The sequence below is a fragment of the Mesoplodon densirostris genome, chromosome 16 (assembly GCF_025265405.1).
Source record: "Mesoplodon densirostris isolate mMesDen1 chromosome 16, mMesDen1 primary haplotype, whole genome shotgun sequence".
Lineage (NCBI taxonomy): Eukaryota > Metazoa > Chordata > Mammalia > Artiodactyla > Ziphiidae > Mesoplodon > Mesoplodon densirostris.
The window spans coordinates 68,402,687-68,428,745 of record NC_082676.1 but is presented as its reverse complement, the minus strand read 5'-3'; the positions used below and the strand labels follow the sequence as shown (position 1 = coordinate 68,428,745).

The 26,059-nt window shown below is 42.2% G+C and overlaps 1 protein-coding gene across 1 annotated transcript in view; it reads left to right on the top strand.

The window, feature by feature from the left end:
- The window catches only part of DZANK1 (double zinc ribbon and ankyrin repeat domains 1), a 69,728-nt gene that overhangs the window by 23,950 nt on the left and 19,719 nt on the right, over window positions 1-26,059 (top strand). Inside the window, exons 9-12 of the mRNA XM_060120270.1 lie at window positions 4,509-4,622; window positions 11,394-11,486; window positions 18,513-18,677; window positions 20,013-20,220. Of these exons, the coding sequence (XP_059976253.1) occupies window positions 4,509-4,622; window positions 11,394-11,486; window positions 18,513-18,677; window positions 20,013-20,220 (580 nt within the window). The remainder of the gene's footprint in view (window positions 1-4,508; window positions 4,623-11,393; window positions 11,487-18,512; window positions 18,678-20,012; window positions 20,221-26,059) is intronic.

Here is a 26,059-nt window from a genome sequence, read left to right as displayed (position 1 = left end):
TAATGTATAAACAGCTTTGTAATTTGACCTATTGAGTTCTTATTGTGTCCTGCTCTCAGCTGGGTTTCTGGTACTCAAAGGGGCGATCCTACTCCTAGGATCCCAGACCCAAGACACTCAGGGTCTCATTAGAGAGATGCAGAGGGGTGCCTCTTCATCCTGCCTTGTGGATTTCTCAATTGCCAGCTGGTTGATGTTAATTTTTGTCAGTAGAGGCCCGTTGCTGGGAGGGACGCTGCGGGAGAACGGTCTTGACTCCTCTTTCTGTTTCTGCTGGGCTTCCCTCTCCCTGTGCTCTGACGGTGCTCAGCTAACCTGCAGGACACCTGGTTGTGCTGAAACCCGGTGAACTGCATGGCATCTCATGAACAGCTTCTCAGTGGACCCCACGGGTACCCAGCCAGCTTCCAGAAAGCCTCTCAGGCATCCCAGGGGGCAGTTTCCCAGCACGTTTCATCAGCAGCCTGCACGTGGCTTCCCAGCATGTCCTGCCAGCTCTCCAGGGGGAGAGTCCTCATGAGTTCCATAGGATCCCGCCTGCTCTGGGGCCAGCTCTGGTCTGTGTCACCCCAGTGAACTTCTCTGCCATCCAGTGGGTGACAGCCACACCCGGTTCAGTAAGTGCCTCTTCCAGATTGGATCCTCTTCAGGTCCTCTGCCTCAGCCGGAGGAGCAGTGGCTCTCCCCATCCTGGGTAGTCCTGTATCCTTTAGAGTTCGCTTTACCCACTAGCAGTTAGCCCTCTGTTATTAGTTAATAACTATTTATATTAAACTTTCCCTGTTTAAATTACCCTGAGGTTTCTGTCTCCTGACTGGATTTTGACTGATACAGAGTTGGTACAGGAGCGGCCCCAGGAACTAGACCTGCAAAGAAGGGGTTTGGTCCTTCCCTTTGCTCGGGAGCAGTGCTGAGCTCCTTGCCCATGGGAAACAGGATGCTGGTAATTCATAGCATGAAGTGGCATCACAAGAAATCAAGCTATCACATGGGTCTGGTGGTGAGGATGCATCCCTAAAGCAAGCCTCTTGGGCGGCCAGGTGGCCGCTGCACTTGACGGTCGTGGCAGCAATGATGATACCAGGGCTGTGGTGTGGACGGTTCTCCTGAGCACCTGGGAGCATCACAGAAACCGACAAGCTCAGGACCTTTCACTCATAATCCAAGAACCAGAGTGCCCCCATGGCAGCCCCAAAAGAACCTGTTTCTTGTAGCTCCAGGGATTTGCTGCTGAAAGCAAACACAAACTTTAGTTGAATATGTTGGTGAGTTACAGCATAAGCTGAATTCACTTTATCACCACATTTCTTTTGTGAAAGTTCGGGTGTGTATTGGGACAGAACAGGATCCTGAAACTGGGAATGGAGATGTTGGCTTGGACCCAGATGAAACGCACATTCTTGATTCCCTAAATTACTCTGCCAGTGGGTGAGCTGGCCCTCCTGTCTGAGGATGCTAGCCTTCCTTTCCTTGAAATCTCTGTGATAACCTCGCCTGGGACAGTGGCCTTGAAAGGGGATGTGTCTTCTCATCAAGACTCACCATAGCCATCCTGTAGCATGACTACGGTCCAATCCCAGCTTCTCTAGAGGGACAGGTGTACTCTGTGATCCAGGACAAAAAGCTTACACATGAAAAGAAGAGCACAATTTTGCTAATGTATATTGGCAGAATCTTGGGGGACAAGTCTGGGAGTGGATTTTAAATGAGGGCAGAATATAACACTAAGTTGGGCCAAATTCACTGATATCATGCCTCTTTTATAGATTCTGGATTGATTTAATATGTTAGCTAATGAAGCTGGCGGCGACTCCAGCTGCTTTTTGGGTTGGCTGACTAAAACTTGGACTCAATAGTAGCCTATGGTTAGTGAGACTCGATGCTAAGTCTTTCCTGATATCATGTTGGAGTAGGTTGGTCAGGTGTGTCCTGTGTGCCCCCAACTCTCACCTGCATTTCACAGGAAGGCCCAGAGGACACGTCCTTCACTAAGGCATAGAGTTAGGAATACATATTAGTGAAAGGAGCACCTGCATCCTTGAAAAGTTCCATGGCTGCTTTCCTTGGAGGCCAGACATGATCATGGGGCGATGCCACTCTTGAGATGGGCTCCCTGATTTCAGGGAGCTAACGGGATTCCAGAGGTCAAGTGGCAGCACTTAACTGCCAAAGACAGGGTGGGCACATCTCCTGTACAAGGCCGCAGCAACATATCAGTAATCAGAATCTGATCGTGGTCTTCCTAAGAATGAAACAGATGGGCAGCCTACTAGTGTCTTGCTGGGTTTATATAATAGAAAAAAAAATCACCTGTTTTGTAGCCAGATACGTGACTTGAGCCACCACAGTGGAACATCCAAGGGTGTCACCCAGTTTCAAGACTTAAGTCGATTCGCAAACCCACAGCTCCCTAACTGAAGGGCAGCTGGGTGTCCTTGAGGATGGACCCTGCATCATTGCAAGTACATGTCATAGGTCATCCTTGAAGCCTTTTCCAGAGGGACCTGTGCCTTGAGGAAAAGGAAATGCCTAAACCTTTGGGGGATTACTAGATACTAGCTCTGAGTTGATGCTGATCCTTAGAGTTCCCAAACTCCACTGTGGTCCACCAGTAAAAGTTGGGGCTTAGAGTCATCAGGTGATAGATGGAGCCTTATCTTAAGGCTGACTCATAGTTTTTGCTTCATGTATTCTGGGGACTTCTTGTTATGTTCATGTACACTTATAATTGCTGTGTCTTCCTGATTTATTGACCCTTTCATCATCACAAAATGTCTCTCTTTGTCTCTAGGATTATTTCTTGTTTTTAAAGTCCTTTTTTCCTGACACTTATGCAGTCACTCTAGCTCCCTTACCCTTACTATTTCCATTATATACCTTTTTCTATACTTGTATTTTCAACCTATTTGTATCTTTGAATCTAGGGCATGTCTCTAGTCGGGCATACCTCTCATTTTTTTATCCCATCTGACAGTCTCTGCCTTTTGAATGTGGTGTTATTGTCTATTCACATTTAATGTCTTTAATGATATGGTTGGATTTACATATGCTGTTTTACTGTTTGTTTTCTATTTGTCTCACGCCTTTTCTGTTCCTCTGTTCCTCCTTTGCTTCCTTCTTTTGTGTTAAATAAATAATTTTTAGTATGCCATTTTCATTCCTATGTTTCCTACTTTTTTTCCACTATTTTAAAAAGTTCTTTTCTTTGTAAACGTTATTTTCTAAGAGAACGCTAGAGATTACAACATACTCCTTAATTTCTCACAGTCTATTTCAGAATAATTTAACTTAAATCCAGTAATACACAGAAGTTTTGCTCCAATATATCTTCTTTTCCTCCCCTCAGGGGCAATTTCTATTGACTATTTGTTTCCCCTAAGTACTGGTCACACTTTCTTGTTTTTTGCACATCTCACAATTTTTTCTTGAATTTTGGACATTTTAGATAGTATAATAAATCTGGATTCTGACTTTTTCTCCTTGTGTTGTTGTTTTGGTTTTTTTGTTTCTTTACTTGGATTAACTCTTTCAAGCCTGTCTTCCCTGCAGTTTTCAGCCACTAATATCAGAGTTTTCCCCTTGTTTTATTTTTAAGCCTGGGATCAGCCCTGGGTGTGCATAGCTTAGAGTTCAACTGAAGATTGGCCAGAAGTTGTGCTCAAACACCTTGGTCCTCCAAGGCTTCCAGTCTCTGCTGAGGGATCTGTTGTGGGCTGGGCGGAACATTCAAACTTCAGGCTGTTTTCAGTTCTTCCCCAGCTCTTACTTTATGCTGAGCTCTCTTGTACCTTCATGTGCAGCCAAGGATGTGTGGGTGGTTTGGACCCTCTTAGGTCTAACGCTGCACATGCAAACATCCTCCAGTCAACTGAGGGTGTGGGAGGAGTTTATCAAGCCCCCTAGAGATGACCTACCTTCTGGAACTCCCCGTCAAGTCCCTGGCTAGTTGCTGGTTCATCAGTTGCCCCAAACAGGACCGTGAGCTCAGGCTAGTGGATCCACTGTCCTCCCTGTTTGCTTGCCACTGAGATCATCACCTTAACCGTGCTCCAAATCACACGAGCCCTGCTCATCAGCAGCCGCAAACCTGCTGCTTTTCACAGCCCTCCCTGCTCTGTGGAGCTTCCACGCTGACGGAGCTGGAGGAGGATGGGGACAGCCCAAGCAAGATCCAACAGACGTGTGGTGTCCTTGCCCGAAGTTCATTACTTTTCAGTTTGTTGTCTGTCTTTGGTTGACTTTCAGAATTTTTAAAGTTTTATCCAACTTTATCATTGCTTTTTGGAGAGATGTGTCCATTTCCTCACTCCATCATGCTGTAAGCTATTTTTTCTTTTCTTTATACCTCTCTTTTCTACAATAAACATGTTTTTACTTTAATAGGAAAGAAATAAGAATAAAAGTGGTAATTATTTAAAAGGAATTTTTACGAAAGCAAATTCAACCTTACGTTTTAAGATCTACTTATACCTTCAGTTTTTGCCAACCTGACCTCATTCTTTGTGCAGATGGGCTTATGTGCAGAATGTGAAAACCTGGTGCCCATGAACACGCCCATCTGTGTGGTCTGTGAGGCTCCTCTCACTCCACAGCTGCAGCCACAGGCCAACCTCCGCTTGAAGGTAATGAAATGAGAATCTGTAAAAGTGTGAATAAAACACATAGAAATTAATGTTCGAACCATTAAACATCTTCTTCAGCTGATGGAATTGGCTAACAATTGATAAGCTAATACCTGTGAACAAAATCCATTCTCATTTTTGGAAAGGCATCTGCCCAAGAGTTTAACTTGCCAGTAGGATCTAAATATCAAGAGAGATACACAGAAATGTGTTCCCTGAACATGGATTTGGAGGACAAATTGCACTGCAGCTAACACAGACAATTGTTTACTTCATATATTTAAACTCGAACATTGTAATCAATATTGACTTTTCATCTTGTCCTTAAAGTCACTTCATGTTTTCGTTTTCTTTGTTTGATTATGGGTCTCTATTACATAGAAAAGAAGGATTACAACTAGTCACATGGATGAAAAAGTTAAGTATCATCATGAACATTAAAAAAATCTTGTTAGACAAATGACGTCATGCCATGAAAATTTTTTTGGTAGAATTATTGAGCAAAATTGAAAAGATACAACTGTATCTTTTCTCCATTTTTAAATTTATAGTCCCATTCACCTCCTTTTTTACTTGACCTCAAGTAAAGCTCACTAGAGGATGAAATCGATTTAATAAAGATAACTTTGGGGATTAAAAAAGCAAGAATTTTTAGCAGTAAGGGAAGTGCGTGGACTTAACGTACAATTAGAACTGTAACACTCCGAAAATGACCTTGTGGAGTCTATGCGGGCAAAGTTTATGAGAGAAAAGGTGAGTCCACTTTTTCTTACATGTCCCAGCTCCCTTTCACTGTGAAAAAAATGTTCAAAAGTATCCCAGGCTAAGTAAACCTTCAGAAGTGAGATTCTGAAGAACTGGCTGGGCCAAAGTCAGGTAGATGAAAATTTCCTCATCTTTTTGTGTGATGACTATGTTCAATCTTAAGAAACTTTAGAAGTCACTGCAGGAAGCCACCATACAGCCCTGGAGGCCTATCTCCAAACGTCCTATACTTGAGAGTGAGACACCAGCTTCTCTCTTGTTTAAGTCACTATGGTTTTGGCTGTTCTGTCAATCACAGCAGCACCTGTTCTCACTAATATTTACATTATCCGGGATATTTGAAGATAATATCATTTCGAACCCTTTGAACTATTCAAAACAGGGGGAATGGGGGTAAGTGTTGGCTGAGAGCCAAGTTCAGTATATATCATGTCACCTTCAGCATTTGAAATCCAGAGTTCTTCCCATGTTGTGGAGAGACAGGGGGTACAAAGGTATAAGTAAGTCCTCTGTTGAGGATAAACATAGGACTTCTATAGTGATTAGGAGGGTCAAATCCAGGAGTGACCCCTTTTTTGCCTTCTCTCTTTTTTTAAACATCTCTATTGGGGTATAATTGCTTTACAATGGTGTGTTAGTTTCTGCTTTATAACAAGATGAATCAGTTATACATATACATATGTTCCCGTATCTCTTCCCTCTTGTGTCTCCCTCCCTCCCTCCCTCCCTATCCCACCCCTCTAGGTGGTCACAAAGCACTGAGCTGATCTCCCTGTGCTATGCAGCTGCTTCCCACTAGCTATCTATTTTACATTTGGTAGTGTATATATGTCCATGCCACTCTCTCACTTCGTCCCAGCTTACCCTTCCCCCCTCCATGTCCTCAAGTCCATTCTCTACGTCTGCGTCTTTATTCCTGAGAGTGACCCCTTTTTAAAGTACAGTTTTGATGAGAGAGAGACAATCACTTGAAACTGATTTCTACTCTATTAATGGGCCAAAGGCAGAACATATACCTTATAATGAGGAAATCAATTGATAATTCAAAGATGAAATTTAGAAAATCAAGCCTGTTTGACTTCTGATGTTGAGTTTTCAAAGGGAATCATGAAATTACTGAGTACCCAAGCTTCACATTAGCTAAAAATGCCTCAAATAGGCACAGCTTCAATAAAGGGCTCTCTGAAACATTAACTTTCTCAAGATCTTAGGAAATAATGATTTAGGGTACATTTATCATTATCTCCAGAAGTGAGAATCTCATGACCATTTCTGTTGGCACGGTGTTTTTTTTCCCTGGTGTTTTGTCTGTTTTAACATTGGACTCAAATGATTTACTATTGTTTTTAATAAAGACATGGCTTCAACAGCTGTATGTCTTACACTGTTAGTTATACTGCTTTAGTTGTGCTGCTTTTACCAAAGCATTTGGGTCACTCTTGGCACTCCATCCTCTTCTTTTTTGTGTACTTTACCACGTACACAATGCATTCTGCACCCTAAGAATTTACTGGAATAAGTCTGAGCTCCCAGCAGTGCCAGGTGGCACAGGGAGTGGTGTGAGCCTGAGAAGCAGTCGCTGGACACCTGCTCTAGGGTCACTGAACAGGGAAGATTAGGGGAAGGAGCCTGAGGAAGGAGCGAGGTCCCCAGGCAGCTGGCATCCCTCACCAAGGCGCAGCCATGAACCTTCCTTCAGGTTCACCCAGTTTGGGTTCCACCTTGCCCCTCCCGTGCCAGCCCTCAGGTACTGAGGAGCTTTTTCAAAGGCACCTTTTGATGTGGCTTTACCAGCTGCTGCTTCCCGGACCACCCTCTAGGGCTCTGCTCACTGCATTCCCCGGGCTGTGACCCCTGCACCCACTGCCCCAGTGATCTGGGCCCCCGCTTGCCATGGTGGCAGGGGGCACAGAGGAGGATTCGTCAGCTCTTGTCGGGGGCCAGGGCCAGGGATAGCTTTGAAGAGGGGGTATCATCTGAGCAGAAGCTGTAGGAGGCACAGGCATTTGCCATATGGGAAGGGGTGGGACAAAGAGAAGTGATGCGTGGGTGTGTGTCCAGGTATGAGGTGGAGGAGCGGGGCGTGCCAGAAAGACGCACAGAGACCGGAAACTGCAGGATGTGCTCCAAAACTTTGCAAGCAGTTGGGTTTCGTGAGCTGCAGAAATGCTGGTGGGGCCCGTGGGCTGTGGGAAATGGCTCCTTCTCTACCCTTCTTTCCCAGTGGACCCTGGAGGGTTAAAAGCAAGGACGCTTTTAATCAGACTTGATTTTTAGAGAGACCTTTGTCACCGTAACATCTGATCTGGTGGGAAATGCCTGATTTTTACGACGGGACATTCAGTATTGCTGCTACCCACAGAAGGACCCTGGTTGGAAATCTTCATCCCAGTGGCTTTCCCAGATGTTACAAGGGCGACAGATTTTTAGATCACATTCTCACCCAGAGAGCCTCCTCTGAGGTCAGTGGGAGCATCTATGTAAGCTGCTCACGGAAGCCAGCGTGCCTTCCCTCCCCAAAGCGCCAGCAAGGCCAGTTGATGCCTCCCTCCCATTTCTAGGTTGGTCTCCATCTCACTCCACAAAGTGCACAAAGCACCATCGGTCCTCTTCCTGCTGTGATGCAGACAGACCCACCCGCTGTGGCAGGCTTCTCTTGTGTTGATGTAAAGCCCTTGTCAACGCTGAGGAATTTTGCTGCATCAGATACTTTTTTCTACTGCCAGGATTAGAAGATATAGTAGCAGGAGTTTCTTCTTTTATCCTCTGGCCTGTATTTCAGAATAGGAGAGGATTTTACGTTTTTAAAATTTTTCTAGTTTTCAGTAACACGTGAAATAGTCCAAAGATACACAATGAAGTGTGTAATTTCCCCAACCCACCTCTGTTTCTATCCCCTGAAATAACCAATGACAGCCGCTTAGTGAGTGTCCTTCTATGTATTTTTCTAGATGCACAGAAACATATTTATATATATTCACACATTTAAATTTGGTTTTGTTTGTTTGCCTCTTCCTGCCTCCCTCCCATTTCTCTCTTTTTCTTTCTTTTTTTTAAAAATAAATTTATTTATTTATTTATGGCTGTGTTGGGTCTTCATTGCTGCCCACGGGCTTTCTCTAGTTGCAGAGAGAGGGTGCCACTCCTCGTTGCGGTGCGCGGGCTTCCATTGTGGTGGCTTCTCCTTGTTGCGGAGCACAGGCTCTAGGCGCGCGGGCTTCAGTAGTTGTGGCTCACCGGCTTAGTTGCTCCGCGGCATGTGGGATCTTCCCAGACCAGGGCTCGAACCTGTGTCCCCTGCATTGGCAGGTGGATTCTTAACCACTGTGCCACCAGGGAAGTCCCTCTTTTGTTCTTTCTTTCTTTCACTCTTTTACAAAAAACAAAGGCATCCCTTTGGCCGTTTTCTACAGTTGAAAACTAATGTCAGCATCTCCCCTTTCACCAGAACACATGAACTCTTTTAGAAAGAGACCTTCAGCTTCCTTCTGGCTCTAACTAGGACCACATGTTTTACCTCCAGGACTCCCCTTGTGTCTGGGGTTCCTGGAATCTGTGAGGTTTAGGGCTGGGATCCTCGTGAAGTCATTACTCTGAAAGAGATCTGATGATTCACACAGCGAGGGCACAGGTACCTCCTATGAGACCCCAGCCCCTCGCCCAATGATTCAGGGCTAATGCCAGTGTAACCACAGCTCTGTGTCAAGTTGACCTTGGCATCTTACAAAATCCTCTTTGAGATTAAGTTTGCCACTACCTACTGGTTTGTGTCAATTAAACCTTATCATTTGGGAGATTAGAAAATTGTTCTCATCTTCCAGCTGCTTTGTAAGGAAAAGTGTTACCCCAGTGACTAAGCCGGGTCCACGAAATTGCTTGGAACTGTTCAACTGGTCAATGTGTTGCCAATGCTGTGGATGAGGCAGCAAATGAGGGTTTTGGCTTTTTATAAAGTGCTTGTTGTAAATGTTTAGGATCCTCAGTAAGGCTGTCTGGTGGTGGCCTGAGTCCCACATTGTCCCTACGGACATACATGAATCTATGATGTAGTGATTGTGATACAGGGTTTTTATCTGTGGGTCATGGTCACTGCTCTTCAAGAAATGAGCCACGTGGTGTCAAAAAGCCACCCCAGAAACCATGAGGAAAACCTGTCGACCAAGAAGGCTGTGCTTACTGGACCGAATACAGTGAGATAAACCAGCACTTTGACCATCTTAGCAGCATCTCAGAAGCGAGAAGGGGGGGAAAGGTATTTATAGGGTTTCAGTACTGTGGTTGGGCGATTTTAAAGAGAATTTGACAGGAATGCAGCCTAAGGTAAACTGTGAGCTTTGGGAGATGAGGATGTGCCAGTGCAGTTTCACTGGTTGTGACAAATGCACCATCTGGTGCGGGATGTTCATACTGGGGGGTTGTGTGTGTGGACAGGGGTGTATATGGGAACTCCCTGTAATGTCTGCTCAGTTTTGACATGGACCTTAAACTGCTCTAAAATACAAAGATTATTAAATTCAAAAACAATTTTTTTTGAATTTTATTTTATTTATTTTTTTATACAGCAGGTTCTTATTAGTTATCTATTTTATACATGTTAGTGTATATATGTCAATCCCAGTCTCCCAATTCATCCCACCACCACCCCCACCCCCACTGCTTTCCCCCCTTGGTGTCCCTATGTTTGTTCTCTATGTCTGTGTCTCTATTTCTGCCCTGCAGACTGGTTCATCTGTACCATTTTTCTAGGTTCCACATATATGCATTAATATACGATACTTATTTTTCTCTTTCTGACTTACTTCACTCTGTTTAAAGAGAGTTTTGCAAGGCAGTATTGGGATTGGGCAGAGTTATGTCATGCTAGTTGATTTTTCTTTTAATAAATTTATTTATTTTAGGCTGCATCGGGTCTTCGTTGCTATGTGCAGGCTTTCTCTAGTTGCGGTGAGCAAGGGCTACACTTTGTTGCAGTGCACAGGCTTCTCACTGTGGTGGCTTCTCTTGTTGCGGAGCACAGGCTCTAGGCATGAGGGCTCAGTAGTTGTGGCTCATGGGCTCTAGAGCGCAGGCTCAGCAGTTGTGGCACACAGGCTTAGATGCTCCGCGGCATGTGGGATCTTCCTGGACCAGGTCTCGAGCCCATATCCCCTGCATTGGCAGGAGGATTCTTAACCACTGAGCCACCAAGGAAGCCCCTGTCATGCTAGTTTTCATTATTTATTTATTTATTTATTTATTTATTTATTTATTTTCATAAAAATTTCATATCTTTAAAGTGGTGATGTTGTTTTGGGGTTTTTTTTGCGGTATGCGGGCCTATCACTGCTGTGGCCTCTCCCGTTGAGGAGCACAGGCTCCAGATGCGCAGGCTCAGTGGCCATGGCTCACAGGCCCAGCCACTCTGCGGCATGTGGGATCTTCCCGGACTGGGGCACGAGCCCGTGTCCGCTGCATTGGCAGGCGGACTCTCAACCACTGTGCCACCAGGGAGGCCCTCTTTTTTTTTTTTTTTGAATAGTACTTTGATTTATTGGACTTAAAGAATTTACATACTAAATACTGAATAAGAGAAAGAAATAAAAAGCATGATTAAATAAATACGAAACTTCTCAATTCTGGCTTTCATGGCCTTCAGAGTATCATGCCTTGAAATAAAACCTTAAACTTGAATCAACCTACAGATGCCACTTCAAATCAACACAGCTACATATGGTTTCCCTTTTTGCCTGGTGTGTGTGTGTGTGTGTGTGTGTGTATTCAAACTTTTGTTCCATGTAAGTTATTTTGAAAGATAAGTTTTAGATCATGAAATCATCAGAATTTCTGACTGCTAATCATCATGGTGGTAGATAATGTACCTCTTATATTATTCCACCTTTTTAACACCCTTTTGTCCTAGTATGCTATACTATGCAGATGAATTGGCAGGAAAAATGAATACATTTATCTGTGAAGAAATTAGAGAGCCTCCATGGAAACATGTATTTCTCATTCTCTGTTTTCAAGGAGAAAGTGATCTGCCGCACCTGCGGCACAGGGAACCCTGCTCACCTGAGATACTGTGTCACCTGTGAGGGGCCCCTGCCTTCATCACAAGAGGTAGGTTGACTGCATGTGCCAGCCCTGTATTTTAATGGCTGATAAATGTTCAGTGTTAGTGATATGAAATATAGTCTGCAGAGGGGAGAGGAAGTTTGTAGGGGAAGAGAGGGGAGAGACCAAAAGAAGCTGCTCATGGTAAAGTGAAAGCAACATTTCTATGTTCACCAGTACAAAACTGTTTTCAAAGTCTTCAGGGTGATTCAATCAAGTTGGCAATTTCTTGCAATTTCATTTAGTGACTGCATGGAAGGCTGGCGGCAGCCAGTGGGGTAGAGGCCGTTCACATTTCACTCACAGGCAGGCACGTCTGTGTGGACTGTGCCTGCTGTGTTTTTTGTTTTTGTTTTTGTTTTTAAGAAAAATTTAAGCTTTATTTTGGTAAAACATTTGATTCCCTCAGATCACAGCATATCAATAAGCAAAATGTACACATACTGATTGTATACTACATGTCAAGTCCCAAATTCCCGATCCTAGGAAAGCAAGTTGCAAAGTACAAGTGCTGGTAACAACTATAGGTAGTATTTTAAACAAAAATAAGTGAGTTTTCAGCACTTAAGTGAAGAGAGGCTTTAATCAAAAAGAGACTCAATTCCGCAGTGTGCCTGCTGTGTTTTGAAATTGAGAGCATGGTGGGCACCCATCGTTGGGTTTCTTGCCAGCCTAACTTGAGTGTTTAAAATGAAGAAATTTAAATATAGTGAATAGGTTCCGTGTAGCTGATCTGTTTTATGTTTATAAAATGTTCTGATGAAGTTTAAAATTACTTCCTGGTGGCTCTTGCCCTGGCCTAACAATCCCATGAAGAAGTCGGCATTTACTAGCCAATTTAGAAGAAAAATACTTGCTTCCTTGGGGCCGTTGTATAATATTTCTCTCTGTTTGGGGGGTTTGTTCTCATCTCGGAGCAATTACTTGGGAAGCTGGACAAGCATGTGATGATCGGTGTAGTCAGCACGTTAGTATCAGCAGGCAGGAGGTTGCGATCCCGGGGCCGCCAACACAAAGTACCGCAAACCGAGTGGCTGGAGACAGCAGAATTTCATTGTCTCACAGTTTTGGGCACCTGAAGTCCAGAATCAAGATGCTGCCAGAGCCCTGTTGTCCATGACGCTCTAGGGAAGGGACTCTCTCCAGCTCCCTGTGGAGTGCATCACTCCAGTCACCTGGCCACCTTCTCCCTGTATGACTTCACACCCTCTTCCCTCTGAGTGTGTGTCTCTCTGTCTCCCTTTTTTATAAGGACACCAGTCATACTGGATGAGGGCCCCCCCAATGACCTCATTTTATAATAACTTGATTACCTCTGTAAAGATCCTATTGCCAAATAAGGTCACATTTTTTTAAGAAAAAATTTAACCCCAGGTGCTGCGGTTAGGACTCCTCTTTGGAGGAGACACAATTTACCTTTAAAAAAATCTTTGTTTTTCATATACTTGTAACTTCTTTTCTCTGCTTTTTATTTAAATTTTTCTTTTTAATTGTTGATTTACAACAATTCACCCCTTAACAGGAAGGTTGGCCAAGATATCTTTTTTTTTTTTTTTTTGGCCACACCACGTGGCTTGTTGGGATCTTAGTTCCCGACCAGGGATCGGACCCGTGCACCCCTGCTGTGGAAGCGCAGAGTATTAACCACTAGATGGCCAGGGAATTCCCCAAGGTAACTGTTAATGCTGTGTCTAATTACTGACAGTCTAAGGCTAGCTGATTTGAAGGAACTCTTTTTGTTCCAAGTTTTATAGAGTTATTATTTATAAGCAATAAAACTCACCTATTTTAATTTTACAGGTTAATGACTGTTGGTAGTTATATACAGTCATTTAAACCACCACCACCATAAAGATACAGAACAGTCCCGTTACCGTAAAAAGTTTCCTCATGTTTCTTGGCAGCTGAGCCCCTCCCATAATCACCAGCCCCAGAAAATACTCATCCCTTTGGACACTGTGGCATTACCTTTTAAGGAAGTATGTAGCTCTTGTGTGTGTGTGTTTGATTTCCTTCACTTACCATAATGTTTTGAGGTTCATTCATGTTGTATGTATTAATTTTTATTTTGTTTTATGTTTTGGTTTTTTGGCCACGAGGCATGTAGGATCTTAGCTCCCCAACCAGGGATCAAACCCTCACTCTCAGCACTGGAAGGCAAAGTCTTAACCACTGGACCACCAGGGAAGTCCCAATTTTTAAAAAATGTTGATCATTGAGTACTATTCCACCGTATGGATATAATATAACGAATTCATCCATTCACCAGTTAACAGGCACTTGGGTTGTTTCCAGTTTCAGGCCATTATGAATAATGCTGCTGTGAACATTCCACATGCAAGTTTGTATGTGGATGTAGTTTTCATTTCTCTTGGGTAAATACATAGGACTGGGATTGCTGGTTCCATCTAAGTTCCTCTTTAATTTTATAAGATGTTGCCATACTTTTTTCCCGAAGTGTCTATACCGTTTTACATTCCTACCAGTGAGGTATGGAGGTTCCAGTTTCTCTGCATTGTCACCAACACTTGGTATTATCAGGTATTTTTTCATGACATCCCCTCTTTACCATTTTAATGTCTGTAGGATCTGTAGTGTGACTGCCTCTTACGTTCCAGATGTTTGTAATTTGTGTTCTCAGTTTCCTCTCTCTCTCATCCTCTCTCCTGCCTTTTCTCTCTTTTTCTCAGTCTCTCTCTCCAGCTAGAGACTTATAAATTTTTTTAAATTTATTTATTTATTTATTTTTGGCTGTGTTGCGTGTGGGCTTTCTCTAGTTGCGGCAAGGGGGGTTACTCTTCGTTGCGGTGTGTGGGCTTCTCGTTGTGGTGGCTTCTCTTGTTGTTGAGCACGGGCTCTATGTGCACAGGCTTCAGTAGTTGTGGCACACGGGCTCAGTAGTTCTGGCTCTCAGGCTCTAGAGCACAGGCTCAGTAGTTGTGGTGCATGGGCTTAGTTGCTCCTTGGCATGTGGGATCTTCCCAGACCAGGGCTCAAACCCGTGTCCCCTGCATTGGCAGGTGGATTCTTAACCACTGTGCCACCAGGGAAGTCCCGTAGAGACTTAAAACTTTTATTGATCTTTTCAGAGAACTAGCGTCTGGTTCATTGATTTTCTCTATTTTTTGGTTTCATTTTTTGGAATTTTGCTCTTTATTGTTTCCTTTCTTCTCTGTTTTAGATTTTATTTAATATTATTTTTCTGATTTCTTAAGGTGAGAATTCAAATCTTTGATTTTAAATTTTTCTTCTTTTTAAAAGAGACTACAAATGTATCTCTAAGAACTTCTTTAGCAATATTCCACAAATTTATGTAAGTTGTATTTTTATAATTCAGTTTAGTTTTATTAAAATTTTATTAAAGTATATTTTCTAACATCCCTTGTGACTTCTCCTTTGACCTATGATTTATTTATAGGTTGGTTGTTTAATTTCCAAATATATGGGGTTTCCCTTATCTTATTGTTACTCATTTATAATTTTATTCCGTTATAGTCAGAGAACATACCCTGTATGATTTGAGTTATTTTCAGTCAATGAAAATTGTTTTATGGCCCAGTATATAGTCTAACCTGGAAAACATACCAGCTGCACTTAAAAGTGTGTTCTGTCATTGTGGGTATTCTATGAATATCAATGAAGTCAAAGTGTAATGTTGCAGAGATCTTATATGTCTTTGCTGATCATATTCTAATTGTTCTGATAAATGCTGAGAAAGGGGTGTTAAAACCTCCAACAATGATTCTGGAATTGTTTACTTCTGTTTTTAATTCTGTCACTTTTTGCATCATGTATTTTGTTAAGCACATAAACATTTTTTATTGTTATGTCTTCCTGGTGAACCTAACCTTTATCTTTGTGAAATTTCCCTCTTTATCTCTTGTAATACATTTTTTCCCCTAAACTTGTTTCATCCTATATTGATACAGAACCACTCCAGCCTTCTTTTTTATTGTTTACATGGAATATTTTTATCTATGTATTTACTTTCAGCCTATATAGTTGAACCTTGTCTGTGGCTTCCATATAGTTGTTTTTCCTTTTTATTTTTAATATTTTTTAATTTTTTTTTCCTTTTTTAAAAAAAAATCCATTGTGATAATTTCTGCCTTTTAAGTGGAATGTTTTGTCCATCAAAGGTTAATATAATTATTGATATGTTTGGGTTTTGATCCACCATTTTATTATTGATTATTGATTTTTAGTTTTCCCATCTGTTTTGTTTCCTTTGTTCCTACTTTCTTGCCTTTTGTGGGTTTTTGAATACTTTTTAGAATTATATTTTAATTTTCTTGTTGGCTTTTCAGCTGTATTTCTTGGCATTATTTTTTAGTAGTTACCCTAGTGATTAAAATATACATTTTTAACTTTTTAGTCTAATTAGTTATTATTGTACCACATCTGGTTAAATACAGAAATCTTGCAACTGTATAGGTTCATATCCTTTCCCCCATCCTTTATGTTATACATATTACACCTTTATACATCATAAACCCTTCAAGAATGTTGTGGTTTATGTTTTAAACAGTTGTATGGCTTATAAAGAAATTAAGAGGAAAAAAGAATATATATATATATATACACATACACACACATATACGTATGAATGTATATAGGTATAACTGAATCACTGTGCATTTCAATGAAAGGTCTGAAGGCTTTGTATTTAGAAACCCAGATTAGCAAGTTTTGTATCAAAACCCTGCTTTAACAGCAGGATAAATTGAAATTTAAGTCTGAAGGAAAAGTTTCCAAAGGGTTTCTCCTTTGATTTTATCCCAAAGAGTCTTCCTTTAATTGCACATAAATGGGGTGAGCATAAGTATATATTCTAAAGGTGTCTTCTTTCTCAGAATCTGTGGATGTTGGGAGCTGGTGTAGCCTCTTTCTGGATAGATGTCTGTTTTAGGACAACAGAGCAGTCCCTGAAGTAAAACAGGATACACTGGGCGCATAGTTTTCTTTGAGGAAAAATTATCCTTAGTAAACACTTTCTATAATGTGTGCACACATTCCGTTATCAGTGGAGTCAGTTACTCATTGATTGATTGATTCATTCAGCAACTACTTGAATGGCTCCCAGGTGCCAGTGTCCCAGGTCCTGTGCTTGTGGGGAAAAGTGTGAAATGAGAGTCCTTTCCCTTCAGGAAATCAGGTCTAGTGGGAAGGAAGCTGACACAGGGAGCCTGACCCTGTGCTGAGCACTCCTGCGGACTGCGCTGCGCTTAACCAGGTGAAATCCCGCCGCAGGAGCGCCCCGTGAGGGAGCCACTGTGTTGAAGGGGCTGCATGGAGTCGTGGATGAAAGCCAGGCTATAGCGTAGAATCGGCTGGCCTGGGTTCAGATCGCGGGGCTCACCCGCTTGGTGCCTCGCTTTCCCTCATCTGTAAACAGAGCCGACCAGGGCGCCCGCGTGCCAGCTCTGCCGGGGGGGTTAGCAGCCGGAGCAAAGATTCTAGTCCAGGTCCGCCTGCCAGAGTCTCAGAAAGTCTCACGAGACAATCCCAACTCCCTCCCGCAAAGAAAATAATTCTTCTCCTGTGTCAGGGGTGGCAAGTAAGTTGACGTTGCCTGATGGAAACCAGAGTCCGAAGGAGGGAGGGTGAGCCTCAGCCGTGACCCCTCAGGCCGCCCCCTCTCCTCGGGCTTTTTCTCTAGTAACATCCTCACAGCGAGGGCGGTGGGCACGCTGTCTTTGGCGTCCCAGGTAACGGGAGCCTCAAGATAGGTGAGGCACCAGTTTCATCGACTTTCCATGAAGGAGCGCATGCTCTTTGTTCTAATTTATCCGCTGGTGAAGCTCATCATAGTTTTACTCTTTGGGCCAGAAGTACCACCGTATTTCCAGGTTTGCACTGGTCTGGGGCTTCCTTCTCTTCTGGATTGGGAGGGGGATTGGAGTATTGACCCGCCTGTACGTCCCTGTGTCCACCCGTCCACGTGAGACCAGGGGAAGCTTGCTTCGGAGCCTCCATGGGTTGTTTTTTTTTTTTTTTTTTTTTGCGATACGCGGGCTTCTCACTGTTGTGGCCTCCCCCGTTGCGGAGCACAGGCTCCGGACGCGCAGGCTCAGCGGCCATGGCTCACAGGCCCAGCCGCTCCGCGGCATGTGGGATCTTCCCGGACCGGGGCACGAACCCGTGTGCCCTGTATCGGCAGGCGGACTCTCAATCACTGCGCCACCAGGGAAGCCCTCCATGGGGGTTTTAACACAGCTTCTCTGTGCCTCAGGGCCCCGCCCCCCCCCCCCCCCCCCCCGAGCCAGGCTCCTCCCTTCCACAGGCTTGCTGAAATCGCTTCTTGGGATTTGGGTCCTAGCACCTATTTCCCTAAGAATCTGCAGACAGAGATCATTAGTTCTCTCAAATTGAGAAGGTCTCTCATTGCTGTTCTCATCTGCATTTTTTGAGGTTAAAACTTTTCACTCATCTATTGACTCCTGGTGTTTTCTTCTTTTATGAATTGTCTGCTTACCTTTTTAATGAAACACTCAGAATTATTTATTGGAGTAAGGGTCACATGTAAATAATGTAAGAGGTTTTGTGTGAAGGGTTAGTCTCCCTTCCCATCCTAGTCCCACGGCTCCTACCCCCAGAAGTAATCACTGTTACCCACTTTCTGAGGTCTTCTTTCAGCCATTTGATGCATTAATAAGTAACTGGTAGTTTAATATGAACACAGACCCAGTTCTTTGCTCCTAGCAGTGTATCTCGTTACTAACCTCCTCATTTTTTCTGCTGTCTTTATGTCCCGTGGTGCGTTTAGACCATCCCCTGGTGCTGGACGTTTAGGGCTGGCTCTTTCCAGTTATTTCCTCTAAAGCCACAGTCCTGCAGGGAATGGTCTTGAATATACGTCTTTGTGAATTTGTCCATCTGTAGGATAAATTCTAGAAGGTAGAATTACAGGGTGAGAGGGTATGGGCATGTGTTCTTTGGATGGCTGCAGATTGTATGGTATGGGCGTAATTTGTATGGGAAAATTGTGTCTCTGATATTCATGAAAATATAAAAGTATTTTCTATCCTCTAGCCTGGCGTTGCAACTTGCTACTCCGTTTGTTATAAATGTGGAGCCAGCAATCACCCAACTGCACGATTCTGTGGCTCCTGTGGTATTTGCGTGAAGTCCTTGGCAAGACCTAGTGTGGAGAGCAGCTTGGCTCCAGCTGCTGGAGAACCTGGCCCTTTTGCTGAGGTGAGGCCTCCGTGGTAGTAAGAACTGGACCCAGGAAGGGGTTGTGACTCTGAATTTGTGTTCTCGACCCTGTGAGCCAACCCAGGGGAAGATAGCCGAAACACCTAGACCTTTCTCATGGACTTTCAACTGGGTGTGTAAATAACTTCAATCACATTATGTTTTAAACACTCGAGTGACTTCTTCAGAATTCAAAGATGTAAATATGCATTTATCTGTAGAAAATCGAGGTCTAACTGCATGTGCAAGGTAATAGATGTAATGTCATTAGGGAGCTTTAAAATACGTGGGATAGAATGTACTCTCGTCTCATGAATTTCTTATGTAGCGCGCCAAGAACTTTCCCCCTGCTCTTTTATATTTTAGAAAACTTATATTGGGTTCGTAAAATTGCTTTCGCCACTTATAACAACTGGGCATATTGGAGGAAAATCTCACAAGGTTATTTTCAGAAGGACTTAATCTGTAACCAGCTTTGTGTTAGACTTTTATGAATTTGTCTAAGCTACAGAAAGACTTTTCGGGTTTCTTCTCCTCTTTAGATTCTTCAAATCTCCTCATTAGAAGAATTTGAAGATTGATGATTGTTAGAGAGAATGCACGTGCACTCAGCAACTTTGCATTCATTTTTAGGGAGTTCATGGTTTCTTAACCCAAATGAAAGCACTTGCAGATCCCAGGACTGCCAATAACCGAGGTGGCACCTTTGTGCAAATGAGACATGGTGTCTTTTTTCTCAAGACAATTGACTGCCATCTGTTAGAAATTGATTGTAATTTACTAATTTTGTTAGACATTTTCTTTTACCATAAAAATTGTCCTAATAAATATGCAAACATACAATGTCCACTATGTGAATATTACCCCTTTAGATGCAATGCTTTTGTGCAGTGTGCAACGTACATATCCTTGCATGGTGGTCCTCTCAGGTCCCCAGGCCCAGATGCAGGAGAGTGTCTCAGAGAAAATGTTGGTGCCCAGTAGTTGAGTGTGGATGGGTAGTAAAGTCTATGCTCCTCTGGATTGTAGAGCTGAAAGGATAGATTTCCAGACCTCAGGCGGCAGGACAGGGAGCATCAGTTGATTTGCCGAATTTGAGACAGTCAGTGGATAAGGAGTGGGGCTGGCTTCAGGGCTCAGGCTGGGAGTTGCTGGGAAAAACAAGCAAAGAAGGTGAGGCAAGGCCTGAAAACCCCTTTTAGTTCAAAGCACAGTGTTTTGGAGATACTTTTACTCCTGATTAGAATTGTTTTCTGTGATAAAATGGAGAATTAATTAATTTATATTATAGTTTTGGTGGGGTTTTTTTTAATGTTTTCTGCCTTGCTCATACAGCCTCGATCTGCCTGGCAGCCCCTAAATGTTCCTTTGCCCAAGCCTGATGCTGGGCCTAAGAAGGATGTGGGCACACAGACCACTGGCCTGTTCTACCCGTCTGGGACCCTCCTGGCAAAAAAAGAACTGGAAATGGCTTCTCAGAAGCAGAGGCAGGAGAAAATGAGTGACCATAAACCTCTCCTCACAGCCGTCAGCCCAGGGAGAGGTGAGACACATTCTCCTCTCAGAAGGGAACCCACTCTTTCCCTGAAAGAAAATTCCATTTTTTATCTTCCTTTCGATTCATTTTTATGTATAAGAAGTGCCTTTATTTTTCTTTTTTCAAGTAATTTTGCTTTGTATGAATAATAGCACTTCCTTAAACTTTTAGCATGTTTTGACTCTTAGCCCCGTTGTCGCGTTGGTAATTGAAGTCGCACATAAGAATGTATACTACTAACAAAGAAATGTGCTTAGTCTGCGTCGTTACTGCTGGCTGCCATAATCTCTTTTTCTATTGTGGCAAATTCACATGACATAAAATTCACCATCTTAACCATTTTAAAGGGTACAGTTCAGTGGCCTTTAGTACATGAGCAGTACAGCCATCACCACTGCATTTCTAGAACCTTTTCATCCCCCCAGAAGTAAACCCTGTACATCCCGCTCCCAAGGGTGTAACAATCACTCATCTACTTTCTGTCTTTATGGATTTGCTTATTCTGGACATATAAGTGGAAGCATATAATATGGTCTTTTGTGACTGGCTTCTTTCACTTAGTATGATGTTTTCAAGTTTTGTCCATGTAACATGTTTTCAATACTTCATTCTTTTTTAATAGCTCTTTTTTTAATAGCTCAGTGATATTCTATTGTGTGGATATATGACATTTATTTGTATGTTCATCAGTAATAGACATTTGAGTTGGGTCCAGCTTTGTGTGTGTGTGTGTGTGTGTGTGTGTGTGTGTGTGTGTGTGTGAACAGGTTTGACTGTTAAGAATAATGGTGCTCTGAACATTCACGTAGAAATTTTTCTGTGGCATATGTTTTCACTTCTCTTGGGTATGTACATAGGAGTGCAGTTGCTGGGTCAAATGGTAACATGTTTAACTTTCTGAGGAACTTCTGGACTGTTTTCCAACGTGGCTGCACTATTTTACATTCTGACTGGCAGTGGATGAGGGTACCGATTTTTCCACATCTTTATCAGCACTTGTTATTATCTGATATTTTCATTACAAGCATCCTAGTGGGTGTGGAGCAGCGTCTCGTTATGGTTTTGATCAGCGTTTCCCTGCTGACTAATGATGCTGAGCATCATTTTATCTGAGTTACCTGATTTATTAGCATCCAGTTGTCCATAGTATCCCTTTATAATCCTTTTTATTTCAATAAGATTGGTGGTAATATCCCCTATTTAATTTCTGATTCTAGCAATTTGAGTCACTTCTCTTTTTCTTGGTGAGTCTAGATAAAGATTTGCCAATTTTGCTGATCTCTTTTCAAGAACCAACTTTGGGTTTTGTTGATTTTTTTTTTTTTTTTTTTGCGGTACGCGGGCCTCTCACTGTTGCGGCCTCTCCTGTTGCGGAGCACAGGCTCTGGACGCGCAGGCCCAGCGGCCATGGCTCACGGGCCCAGCTGCTCGGCGGCATGTGGGATCTTCCCGGACCAGGGCACAAACCCGTGTCCCCTGCCTCGGCAGGCGGACTCTCAACTACTGCGCCACCAGGGAAGCCCTGTTGATTTTTTGTATTGCTTTTCTGTTCTTTTGTTAATTTCCATTCTAGTCTTAATTATTTCCTTATTTCTTCTTGCTTTAGATGGAGTTTGCTCTTTTTCTAGTTTCTCAAGGTCAAAGGTTCAGGTCTTTTTTTTTAGATGAAATTATGTATTTATTTATTTCGTGGGGTTCAGGTCTTGATTTGAGACCTTTCTTCTTTTTTAATGTAGGCATTTACAACTATAAATTTCCCTGTGAGTGCTGCTTTCACTGCATCCCATAAGTTTTGGTGTTGTATCTTCATTTTCTTTCAGCAATGAATTTTGTAATTTCCCCTGTGGTTTATTCTTTGACCCACTGGTTGTTTAAGAATTATTTTATTTCCAAATATTTGTGAGTTCCCCAAATTTCTGTCTGTTATTGATTTCTAGTTTCATTCTATTGTGATCAGAAACATACTTTGTATGATTTTAACCCTTTTAAATTTATTGAGACTTGACATGGCCTAACATATGGTCTGTCCTGGAGAATGTTCCATGTGCCCTTGAGAAGAATATTTATTCTTTTGGGGGTGGAATATTCCGTAGATGTCCATTAGGTCCTGCTAGTTTAGAGTGCCATTCAAATGTTCTATTTCTTGCTGACCTTCTGCCTAGTTGTTCTATCCATTTTGAAAATAGGGTATTAAAGTGTCCAACCATTATTGCTGAGTTGTCTGTTTCTCCCATCATTTCCCTCAGTTTTTGCTTCCTGTATTTTGGTTATCTGTTATTAGGTACATACTTTAAATTGTTTATAATAGTTATACCTTCATGATACCCTTTTTCATTATAAAATGTCCCTATTTTTATCTAGTAACATTTTATTTGGTCTTAAAATCTATTTTGTCTGGTATTAGTATAGCCAGTCCAGCTTTCTTGTGGTTGCTGTTTGCATGATATATATATTTCCATATTTTTTTACTTTTAATCTGTTTGTATCTTTGAATCTAAAGTGTCTAAAATCTCTGTAATTTGATTGGGTTGTTAAATTCATTCACATTTAATGTTATTGATAAAGTTGGATTTATGTCTTCCATTTTACTCATTCTTTTCTAAATGTTTGTGTCTTTTTGTTCCTGTATTCCTCCTTTACTGCTTGCTTTTGTGTTGCATATTTTTTAATGTAAGATTTGAATGTTTAATGGATTTTTTCCCCTATATATTGGGTTGGCCAAAAAGTTCGTTCAGGTTTTTCCATACCAGCTTATTCCCTTAGTTGTTGCTCTAGGGCTCACATTATATATCTTTTTTTAAAATTTTTTATTTATTTTATTTTTGGCTGCGTTGGGTCTTCGTTGCTGCATGGGCTTTCTCGAGTTGTGGCGAGCAGGGGCTACTCTTCATTGTGGTGTGTGGGCTTCTCATTGCAGTGGCTTCTCTTGTTGCAGAGCATGGGCTCTAGGTGCATGGGCTTCAGTAGTTGTGGCATGCAGCCTCAGTAGTTTTGGTTCACGGGCTCTAGAGCCCAGGCTCAGTAGTTGTGGCACACGGGCTTAGTTGCTCCTGGGCGTGTGGGATCTTCCCGGACCAGGGCTTGAACCTGTGTCCCCTGCATTAGCAGGCAGATTCTTAACCACTGCACCACCAGGGAAGCCCCTTACCTTACACATCTTATCAGAATATGTTTCAGATTTGTAGTAATTTAATTCCAGTGTGACACAGAAATGCTACTCGTATATAGTTCTGTTCTTTCTTCCTGGTTTTATAGGTATATATAACAACAATGCCTACGTATGTATTACATCTATATATGTTGCAAACCCAACAAAACACTGTTATATTTATTACTTTATATAACCTATGTCTTTTTAAAATGCTGAAAGAAGAAAAAACTACAGTTGACCCTTGAACAACATGGGTTTGAACTGTGTGGGTCTGTTTATATGTGGATGTTTTGTTTTCACTGTATGCTTACTTCAGTACTACATGATCCACAGTTGGTTGAGTGCACGGATGAGGGACCATGGATACGGAGGGCCAACTCTAAAGTTATATACAGATTTTCAACTGCATGGGGGGTTGGTGCCCATAACCCCTGTGTTGTTCAAGGGTCAACTGTATTATATATTTATGGCTTTTGTTATATTAGCCTCCTTTCTTCCCATTTCTAGTTGTCTTTGTTTACTCCTGTGGATTTTAGTTACCATCTGGAGCCATTTCCTTAGCCCAATCAAGCTTTGCTGCTGTCTGCCTCTTTTGTGCTGTTATTGGCCAAGATATTACATTTCTATATGTTATAGGACAAATACTACACCTATATACATATTATTTTATGCAATATATTATTATATTTGTTAGGAGAAGAAAAGAAATAGGCATTTATAATGTCTTTTATAGTTACATGGTTACTTCATCAGTGCTCTTTGTTTTTTTGTGTGTATGGATTCACATTACTGTCTGGAGTCATTTGCTTTGAGCCTGAAGAACTTTCTTTAGTGTTTCTTATAGGGTGGTCTGCTAGCAAAGACTTCCCTCAGTTTTTTAGTGTCTGGTGATGTCTTCATTTTGCCTTCATTTTTGAAAGATAACTTCTGGGAATAGGATTCTTGGTTGACAGGTTTTTTTTTTCTTTCGAGCACTTTGAATATGATATCCCACTATCTTCTGACCTCCATGATTTCTGGTGAGAAATCTGCTGTTAATCTCTTGCAGATCCCTTGTATGTGATGAGTCACTTCTCTCCTGCTGCTCTCAAGATTCTCTGTTTTTGTCTCTTAAAAGTGTGTCTTTTGGTGTGGACCCTACTTGGAATTTGTTGAGCTGCTTGGATGTGTAAATTCATGCCTTTCATCAAATTTGGGAAGTTTGGGGCCATTGTTTCTTCAAAATTTTTTCTGCATTTTGCTTTGTCCCCTCTTCTGGGGTTCTCATTATGCATATGTTGGTATGCTTGATAGTTTCCTGCAGGTTTCTTAGGCTCTGTTCATTTTTCTTCATTCTTTTTTCTCTCTGTTTTTTGCATTGCATAATATCTGTCGATCTGTTTCTGAATTTGCTAATTCTTTCTTTTGTCAGTTCAAATTAACTTCTGAGTCTCTCTAGCGAATTTTTAATTTCAATCATTATGCTTTCCTGCTACACAATATCTATTTGGTTCTCTTTATATATAATTTCCATGTATTTATTGATATTCTGTATTTCATGAGGCACCTTCTTTTACTTCTTCATGCATCATTTCTTTTAGTTCTTTGGATATATTTACAATGGCTGCTTTGAAATCTTTGTTAAATCTCCAACATGTGACCTCTCTCACAGTTTCTGTTGCCTGTTCTTTTTCCTGTGTATGAATCACAGTTTCTTGTTTCTTTGCATTCTTTTTTTGTGTCTTAATTTTTTTTTTTTTTTTTTGGAACCTGGACATTTAAAGTAACGTATTGTAGCAGCTCTGGGTACTGACCTCGCCTCCAGGCTTGTTACTGTTATTGCTTGTCTGTTTGTTTCGTGACCAGCTGGACCAGGTTCCTGGGCTCTGTCTCGCCCCCACAGTGGGACACCTCTGAAGTTGCTCCTTGGAGAGTGAGGCCTTGGCCATGCACCCTGTCACCCTAGGATGACCGCAATTTTGGCGAGGTTCTCTTTGACCATCTCTTTCCCTGACCATAACCAGCCTTTAAGTTCCACTTATTGCTGGCTGATTGCTTTATTACTTTCCACCACACTCTGGGGGTGTAAATTGCTCTACAGGCTGATCCAATTACTTTTTTTTTTTGGATGTGGGCAAATCTCACTTTAATTGCAAATGGCTTCATTTACAACACATTCAATAATGAACAAACAGGAAAGCTGTGACTTTTAAACATATGAATATATAAAAGTCCCTTGAAATTCAGGTAGTCAAGATAAGGGCATTTCACAAGGAAAGCACCCCTGCCACCTCCCATTTTTCTGAAGTCTGTTTTACACTCATTTTAAAAGATGACGAGGCATACTCAGAAATTCAAAGTAGTAGGATGTGCCTTGCAGGGAGAGAAGAAAACCTTTTTTCAGATTATTGGGTAAATACATATCAGCAATTCCACTTGACAGAAGCTGATGGATGTCCTCCCTGAGTCAGGCTAGGCTCTGAGTGGGGATGGGAAACTGTGAGAAAGGGAGAACCTGATACAACACAGTACCAACTGGTTCCCCTCTAACACACCGTGCCGTGACCCCAGACATGGGGGTACAAGAGCAGCCACCGGGGTGGTGACTGACTGTCCTCACTGCCAGGAATTGACAAAGAGTCTCAATTTAACCCGTGGACAAAATCCTTGACCAGCAAACTCAAATTGTCACTGAATTTAAATCATAAAGGATCT